General features: G+C 37.3%; 1 protein-coding gene across 1 annotated transcript in view; it reads right to left on the minus strand.

The window, feature by feature from the left end:
• adam22 (ADAM metallopeptidase domain 22) overlaps positions 1-7943 on the minus strand; it is a 418045-nt gene extending 410102 nt beyond the window's left edge. The window contains exons 1-2 of the mRNA XM_039737656.1: positions 7584-7943; positions 7130-7290 (exon numbers count right to left, since the gene is read on the minus strand). Of these exons, the coding sequence (XP_039593590.1) occupies positions 7130-7290; positions 7584-7671 (249 nt within the window). The 5' untranslated portion in view covers positions 7672-7943. The remainder of the gene's footprint in view (positions 1-7129; positions 7291-7583) is intronic.
• Positions 7944-9618: the final 1675 nt, after the last annotated feature.

The following is a 9618-nucleotide window of genomic DNA, read 5'->3' on the forward strand; positions in this document are numbered from 1 at the left end:
CATCAACACAATTTTTCCACTATCTCCAATTTAGAAACTGCTTAATGAAATCTGCCCAATTTTCCTCACCTCCCATCTATTTCTATTCCAGAAGAGATAGTCTTGGGAACTCAGATAGAATTTCTATAATATATAAAGACATTTTAAAGTCCCTTCATTTTAAAGATTTCTGAGTACAGTGGGGAAAGGGTCTATTGCTCAGCATCTCAGAAAAGGATTGGATGGCAGCCACGCAATTCACTCTAGCTCCATATGTGCAAAACATTCAATCATTCAACTTAAAATCTTTTATCGAGCACATCTATCTCACTTAAAATTGTCCAAAATTTTTCTAGGGCAAGATCCAACCTGTAAATGCTACAATCGAGCTCCAACTTCATTTAGCCACAGGTTTTGGGCGTGTACCAAAGTAACATCATTTTGGACCAATCAGTGCTTTTCAGACAGCATTGGTGTCACAATCCCTCCTAATCCATTAACTGCTGTGTTTAGTGTACTTCCAGATGGGCTTAAAGTGGAGAAGGACAAACAAACTGTAGTTGCCTTTACTTTACTATTAGCACGTAGAATTATCTTGTTCAACTGGAAGAATCCTAACCCACCTCTTTTAAGTCAGTTGTTATATACTATTGGAAATTGGAAAAAATCTAATTCTCACTTAGAGAATCTGTTCAAAACTTTTTTTTAAAACCTGGCAGGACCTAATCAATAAAACTTTCGAATAAGCATTTATATTGGGGAAAAAGACTCCTTTCTCTCTTTACTACTCTCAACAGTTTCACTTGGGCTGTTGGTCTTCCTCTCTTTCTCATGGGAGAGGGTTGATTTGAATTTAGTTTTGTTAAGTTTGACTTGATTGTATGGAATGTTATATGTTTTTAATAAATTCAATAAATAAAAAATAATAATAAAAAAAGTATGTAACAAAATAGGAGATACCGGCAATGGAGCTATCTGGAAATCCCCAGGCTGGCATTCAGAAACAACGGATCCTGTTTTAGTGATCTCTTCATCAAGTGCTAGATAATATCAAGCAATATCATTTACAAAAATCTACAAGTTTTAATACCATATACATAGCTGTATATCTATGCCACTGTATTTCAAGAGAAATAATACATGTAAGAAGTGTATGATATATTACAAACTTCATGTAAAAACTAAACTCTTTGATTCATTGATGTGTTTTCTGAATGTGCGTATTCCATTACAGGGTTGCAAGGATACAGAACCTATCCCAATTATCAATAGGCACAAGGGAACATGTATTGATTATCAGACCATTTTAAAGTACAATCACACCCACTTACATTCACTGGATAAACTTAATAGGCTGTCAATGGGATATGATCGGCAGTCCACTCTGACAAAAAGAAGATACCCCAACAGCAGTGAAAAGGTGAACAGGCCAGGAGATAAGCTCGGGTTGGTGGAGGTGTAAGGGTAGACCTTCAACTGATGTGCCACTTAGCTGCTCCTTAATTAACATTTTCTTTAACTTCTAACTTTTTTTTTTACTTTTTTTTTTTTATTAATTTTATTACACTCCATACAAAGCAATCAAGTTTTTACAAAAAGAAAAATAGAGTTAAGAACAGATCGATCCCCACCCTTGAGAGAGAGCAAGCCAAACGGCATAAAAATTTTACAGCTTTTAAACATACCTAAATTAATAAATTCTCTATGCTTCATGAACTTATTTTAAAATATTACTGATTAGATCCTGCCATGTTTTGAAAAACGTCTGTACGGATCCTCTAACTGAGTATTTGATTTTTTCCAATTTCAAATAATATAACACATCAGTTTCCCACTGACTTAAAAGAGGAGAGTTTGGATTCTTCCAGTTTATCAGAATAAGTCTGCGTGCCAAAAGTGTAGTAAATGCAATCACAATTTGTTTGTCTTTCTCCACTTTAAGCCCCTCTGGAAGAACCCCAAACACAGCTGTTAATGGGTTAGGAGTGATTGTGAGTCCAAGGCTATCTGAAAGGTAATTAAAAATTTTTGTCCAGAATAATGTTAATTTGGTGCAGGCCCAGAACATGTGACCTAGTGAGGCTGGAACTAATTTGCAGCGTTCACAGGTTGGATCATGCCCTGGATACATTTTGGAGAGTTTTAGTCGAGACAAATGTGCTCGATAAATAATTTCAAGTTGTATAATTGTATGCTTTGCGCATATGGAGCTCGAGTGAATTCTCTGCATTGCTACTTTCCACTCCTCTTCTGATATATTAATTGAGAGATCTTTTTCCCAGAGTCCTCTTGGATCTTTGAAAGGGAGGGATTGTAAAATGATTTTATATATTGCAGAGATGGAGTCTAAGTCCTTGAGATTGAGCGATATTTTTTCCAGCATGGATGAGGGTGCAAGATGAGGAAAATCTGGAAGGTTCTGTTTAACAAAGTTCCTGATTTGAAGATAGTGAAAGAAATGTGTAGCTGGAATGTTAAATTTGGAATGTAATTGTTCATAGGAAGCAAAGACGTTGTCTATATAAAGATCTCTAAGCAAGTTAATTCCAATTTTTTCCAGATATTAAAAACTGCATATGTTTGTGAAGGTTGAAAGAGATGGTTCTCTTGCAGAGGTGCCACAGATAGAAGTTTCTCCGTCTTAAAATGCTTTCTACATTGGTTCCAGATTCTAAGTGAGTGGAGCACAATTGGGTTATTTGTATATTGCCGTTATTAACTTCTAACTTTTTAAGTGCACAAAGGAGCACCACAGTTGTTTCTTATCAACTACTCACATTTCCCTTTACCCATCAGCTTATGCATTGTCCTACAATTGTGCACTTTACAACAATAATAAACTGCCAATGTATGATGATTCCACATACTTAAAACTTACTAGATAAAAGGTTGTCAGTAATATGAAATAATGCAGCTATAAAAAGTTAGGGCTAGCATATAGTAAAAGCAGCCAATTCAGTGACTATAGCCAAGCAAGAGTGGTTTTACCGACTCCTTACATTTCTTCAGTTATTTAAATGTACTTTTTTAATAATACGTATGTATGGAAACAAATTGAACATACTTTACATTTTTAAATTGCACTATATCCTGCTAAAGGTTTGCACATCTTCCGAATGACATTGGCATGCCAGGGAATAAGGCCAAAGAAAGTTCTTAGGTTAGTCCATAATTCACAAGCATAACTCTGATTTAACATATGAGCTGTTTACAGCTGTGGTACTGATGTTTATAAAGCAGAAACCTCTATGTCCTTGTGAGGGAAAAATGAGCAAAACACAGCCTGTTGTGTACACAAAGTTTGGTTTGGTTTGTTTTGCTTTTTTTCCTTTACAGATAAATTGCAGAAAAATAAGATGTATTTTGTAGGTTCTGTAATTTCAAAGAACACTTTCACTTTTGTGGTCCAAATCCATGCAATTAACAAGACTATTCATGTGGATTCTGGTGCATATGTGTGCATATTTTATACAACTACTGATACTGATGATGCATATTGAATTAAAAACAGTGTATTATATAATATATAGGACACTTGTAAGTAAACATGATTAAGAATTGAGTGTCTTTGATTCCTGTCATTTATTCCAGACGGCACAGGAAGATAAAGACTGAAATTGCTTGATACTGTATATTGAGTTTACCTAAAATGAATACTAGTTCTGTATTTACCATAATTATTTAACAACCAGTAACGGTGAAATGCACGATAATGTGCGGTGAATACACTTTTATTGAGAATTTATAGTTTTCCTACTCTTTCTCTGTACGTTTAGCATTCTTTTGCTCAGAGGTTGATGCACTTGCTGCTTCCTGAGCAGTTCTTCTTTCTCCACCCTAGTGGCCTGCTATTCCTCTTCTTTCGTCAGCATCATTTCACATTAAAACTGATTAAGTCAGTGTTTGTGCTGCAATTACTTAGTATGGTTTCTTTAATTTTTCACTTAAGCTGGCACTTAAGTCTTCAATCTGCCTCAAGAATGATTTAAGATATGAAGAGGTAGAGGAAGTGATGGTGAAGGTGGTAGTGAATGAGAACGGCGCTCGTAAGCATGTGCCACACGGCCACCCTGCTGGCCACTGCCAAGAGTTAATTCTATAATAAAATAAAATAACAATAAAAAGAGGAATAATCTTGGAGGTCAATCATCACCCCAAAAGCAGATAGTAGACATTATGTAGTATATGTGTACCAAATTTCAGGTGAATAGTTCAAACGGTTTGTTTGAGCTACCGGTGATTTAAAGTACTGGACAGACAAACGGACAACCATGGTAGTGTATTATATATAAAGATGCTTTTTTTCTTTCTTAAGTTAGCTAATCAATTAATCAACCTAAAATGCTGGAAAATCAAGAAAAGTAAACAATAAAACATCAATCAAGTGCATCTAATATAACTATTTGCAAAAAAAAATCCAAAATCTTTAATCTATTCATTTGCTGAAATGCTTTATTGTATTACAAAACTACAAGGTGTGCAAATCGTAGCATAGCAACACAGGTACAAGGCTGGTGCAAACCCTCATCAGGAAGCCAGTTCATGGAAGGGAAAAATAACTCAGGAAATGATTGCTTCTGACATGTTTATTTGAAGAGAAACCCCCCAGACACACAGAATAGTTGCCACTGTAATCTGAGTCACATTTATGTACATCAAAATAAACTAATTTTAAGGATTTTCATTTGATTAACTGATGTCTGCCTCTTTAGCTTTGGACCTAAGTATGGAAGGAACCAACTTAGGATGAGACAGCAGTTCATCACATGGCATACCCAGACTCATTCCAACTGGGCAGATTAAGAGCTACCAGTGAATATATCATGTACACTTTCTTAATGTCCTCTGAATGTGTGGATTACTTGGGATAAACCCTATGGGCACAGGCAAATTCTGGGGACTCCACACTATAAATAAGTGACTGGCTTGGGAAATGAACACTGTGCCTAAGATAAAGCTAACTGATCAGTGTCCCACTGCTCTAACCCTAAAAGACTGTACAAAGCTAAAACTTTGATATTATATTAAAATGGTCACAATGTGATGCTGTTATAACAAAGCAGTGTGTGTGAAGGATAAATTCAATACATTTCAGGCATCGAAAATAAATATGGCCTTGAATCACATTGATTTTTGTATTATCTGGTCATTTGTGAGATCAAGTTTCTAACTAAGCCTATAAACACACCCTCCTAGAAACCACTTAAGTGCTGTCTTTGCTGTTTAACTGCATCATAGGGCTTTCTCGGAATAGTAAAAATATCAGCAATAACACATTAAAGGGAGAGACAAAAATGTTTTGAATGTAAGTTGTTCTGCATATCTCTCTCTTTGGCTCCATAACTCAATGACATATTTTCTAGGAGGATGACATTTACACATAACTCTTTTCAATGTGTATGCTCACACAATTTTATGCACACTGTGTTTGATGGGATAAAATGGCATAGGCTCCAGACCCCCATAAGCCTGCTCAGGATGAAGCAGGCTTGGAAAATGGTATGGTGTGGTATGGAATGGTATTATTCCATTATGGTTTAGTATGGCATTATTGCATTCTATTTATTACGGAAATGAGCCTATTCCTTTGGTGCAAAATGTCTGGCTGAAACACAGGGTGACTTGCTTATAGAAATGTGTCCTTGCTTTTTATATATACTAATTGTGAAATGCAAATATTTAACAAATAGCCTGTGATTAAATGTATTGTGCTGCCTCCAGTCATCTTTGAAATACTCTGTATCATTTTTACAATGAGTGTAGAAAGGGTATTTACCAAAGTGTCTGACATATTTCCTGAATAAGGTATATTTGTAATAACTGAGGTGGGTTTGCGTGATTCTAATGATCAGTTTGTCCAAAATTCAACATTTACTACTTAGTACAAAGAACTCCAAAGGAAACCGGTGTAGAATAAGAAAAACTTTAATCTGAAGAAGAGAAGCAGAAACTGAGATCAGAGTCTTTAAACTAAAAGATCAATTCTGGCTCAGCCAAGTTTATTTGTACCTAGTGGCAAGTGCTGACCATGGTGCTACAGGCTCTGGAAGGGGAGGAAGAGTCAGTTACGTGCTCTTGGAATGTTTCACTGACTGTCCTACTGAAGGATGAAGAAAACTTCCAATGAGATTATATATAATATACGCTCTTTTTTTTCAAAACCATATGTCATACAGTATATTATACATCTATATTTCATTGTTTTTGTATTCATTAGGAGAATACAGCAATGATACTCTCATGTCAATACAACCAAATCAATGTGCATATGTCAAACAAAATGCATTATATTTATCTACTCTGCTAATAACACTAGTGGTTCAGTTGTGTGTTAGCTGTCAATGAGCTATACAGGTGGTGCAACGGTAACGCTGTCGTATTGTTGAAGGGTCCTCCCTGTGTGAAATATTGTAACAAAAAATTCCACCATGGAATAATAGCAAGCACAATGAGAAGGGCTGGGCCGCCATCGGGGCAACTGTGTACAGCATATACATAAATAAAATATCATCCGCTCTTTTGCACGTTTTGCACAATTACGACAAGCTGTCAGACTTAACAACTACTCTGTATAACATATAAAGCACACATCAGAAATGCAACACCAGGAGGAGCTTTAAGGTATACCTGACACAAATGACAAAAAACAACAAACTTTATCTCTGTGTAATTATGGGGCATGTCTAAAATTAGTTGATTGAAAGAAAAATCTGCAAGTACACTGAGTTCTTCTTAAAATACCTTGACGGAGTGGTGGCTGTGCACTAAAATGGTAAAGTCTTCCTTGTCAACATTCTTGTATAATAAAGGTGAAGCAAATTACACACTATTGGAAAAATGCATCCTTTTGAACCTCATGGCGTCAACAAAGCTACTTGCATCCAGCACTAGTCAGTTTATGGTGAAGTAAATGGGGTGTTGTGTGCCAGTCTAGCAGCAAGGCCAGCAGGGTAATGTTTCCCCAAGTGTTTTTGCCTGACAGCCCTGCAGGATTGCCTGTCGCTTTAATTCTGTAGTGCCTTAGACATGACTAGCATTTGGATGATAAAAAGTCTCCAAGGGCAACAGGCAGCAAATGCGCTTGTGTTGGCTACAATGTGCTTTCCTTGCACGCCTCGGATTATACCTGAAGGCAACACATTCACGGTACCTGATTCACATCGGCGCTGCTTTTAATCCGGGTGTTGAGGATGCCATGCGCCGTTTGGTTGCCATTGTCCATGCGGTAAATCAAACGAAGAGGGAGGGTATTCTCTTTGCCGATGAACCTGCTTTCATTCCGACTCGACTTTCCGTTCAATAAGGCGTCTCCTTTGCAAAACAAAAACACGTTGCGCATTGTATTATATACGAAGAAAATACAAAAAGGTGTAACGTAAACAACAAAAAGCATGAAGATGGGAACCCGCAATCACACACACTTAGGCTTACATTACCTGCTGTTCACATTACGTACGGCTTTATGCATTCGTTATTATAGTTAAACCGAGGAAAGCAATAGACAAAATTCACTTGCGTTAAAAATGATTACTATTTTTGGTGTTCGCACACTCACAGCATGGTAAATGAAGACAACAGAAGCTGTTTCTTTTCAATGTACCTACCTAGCTGATTGGGGGAATCGGTGGAAAAGACGGTGCACATAGCTCCATAGACACACAGAAAGAAAATCCCTCGATGCAGAAACATCATAGCGGTCGCTTCTATATGTGCCAAAAATGTAAACTAATCCAAAGCGAATCTTCTTTCTCCCTTGCTTTTACTGTTTATTCTAGGAAAGCCTGCACAAAACACAGCGGCGAGAGTTCCGCGATATTAACGGCAAATTCCTCCTTGCGGATTGCCATCGGGGTGATGGTATAGCCACTGCATTGGGATGCTCGTTAAAACGCTAAGTGCATCTGAGCGCAAGTCCTCAAGCGCCTCCTCAGAGCCAGCAGATCGCAGCAAGCAAGCCGCCTCACTGGCACTGCAGAAGCCAAGTGTGCATAAACAGGAGCGCCGGCACGGGGCATGCTGGGAGCTGTAGTGCTGCTCGAGCAGTTTGCGGATCGAGAGGGACATTCTTAGGTAACTCCACGCAATAATGATTATGTTTTTTTTGTTTATATTGCTCTTAATTTAACTCAGATATGACCAGCAGGACCATACCTTGACTGGCACCATTCAAACATGCCTCTGTAATTCTTAACATTGGGAGCCAGTGCTGGGTGCGCATTCGAAGTGGGGCTGTCATCTAAGATGGCATCAGAGTGATTCGTATCATTATAACGTAAAGGTGCTGAACTGTCAGGTGACCTCTTGTCCTTAGAATAGTAGTTCACTTTAAATGAGAAAAAATGGTATCGCCACGGGCACACCTTAGCGTCACAGTGTGTGCTTCAGCTGTAATCTCTAGCCTTTATGACAGTGCTCAATACTGCTAGCGGAGGTGCCAGGAAACCAGCTGTCATGGATCTTCAGAGATTACATTTAATTAAAAAAAAATAAAACTGGGAACCTCTTGATGTATTTCCTCCAAGACTTGTGTTACCTATCACTCTATCTAATTAACTGGTTAAATGGTTGCTAAGGCTCAGCCTAGGCATAAGGCAAAAAGGTCACCAGTCCATTGTGTGGCACACACATACATCCCTACTCATAATCATCGATAGTCAATTTAGAGTTGCCAGTTGACCTGACATGCACATCTTTAAGATGTGTGAGTAAACCACATTACCCAGAGAAAAACCCATACAGAGAAGGAGACAACCAGCAACCTCTAAACAGCTTCTTCTCTTATGCACTTGCAGCTGCAAGCTATAATAATATATCGTATTCAAATGCACTCTTTCTTGCACAAAAACATTTTGCTTTCATACTGTACCTTTCTCACACTCCCATCTTTCTCAGTGGTCAGTCAACCTTTGTAGTATCATCTAATTGTATAATATATTACTGGGGAGCTGGGGATGTCTCTTCATTAAGGGTAGGTGAGAGAATGGCCCCATCCCCTTGCAGATGAGTGCTGTTGTCGAAAAATTAAATAAGTAGCGAACAGGTCTCAGTAGTATGAAATACTAAAATGTTGATAGTAAGCTCTTCCTAAATGTCACAATCAAATTCTTCAAATTTTCAATCCATCCATCCATTATCCAACCCACTATATCCCCATTTTCTATGATGCACTAAATGATATACTTATCTAGAAACAACATTCTTTTTGGAGTATATGTAAATTTTTTTAGGCTTTGCCACTAGTCTGTATTCTAGCATATCTTGCAGTCTAATCTTTTCAGTTCTGCCTTGGGATTTGAAAACTACACATTTTTAAATAACCTATTGATTGTTTAAAACAGTATATATATTTTTGAAGTTGTACATGCCAGTATTCTGAAGTACTCATCATCATCATACATTACACTAACAACTTATATAGCGTACAACTTAGCATTTTGCACATTGGGCAAAATTGGAAATTTGGGAATATTCATTTTCATTTCTGGTTTTGTTATTGAGTATTTGATATTGATGTTGAGATATCTTTTTATATTATCATTTGGTGGTTCTGTGTGATTTTTTGTTTGTTTTTTTGGCATTATCTCTGCTGACATTGTCGCTGGTGCTGATAGCCTAACACATTTTTAAATTCAGTGGTCT

Source organism: Polypterus senegalus, chromosome 15, assembly GCF_016835505.1.
Source record: "Polypterus senegalus isolate Bchr_013 chromosome 15, ASM1683550v1, whole genome shotgun sequence".
Taxonomy (NCBI): domain Eukaryota; kingdom Metazoa; phylum Chordata; class Cladistia; order Polypteriformes; family Polypteridae; genus Polypterus; species Polypterus senegalus.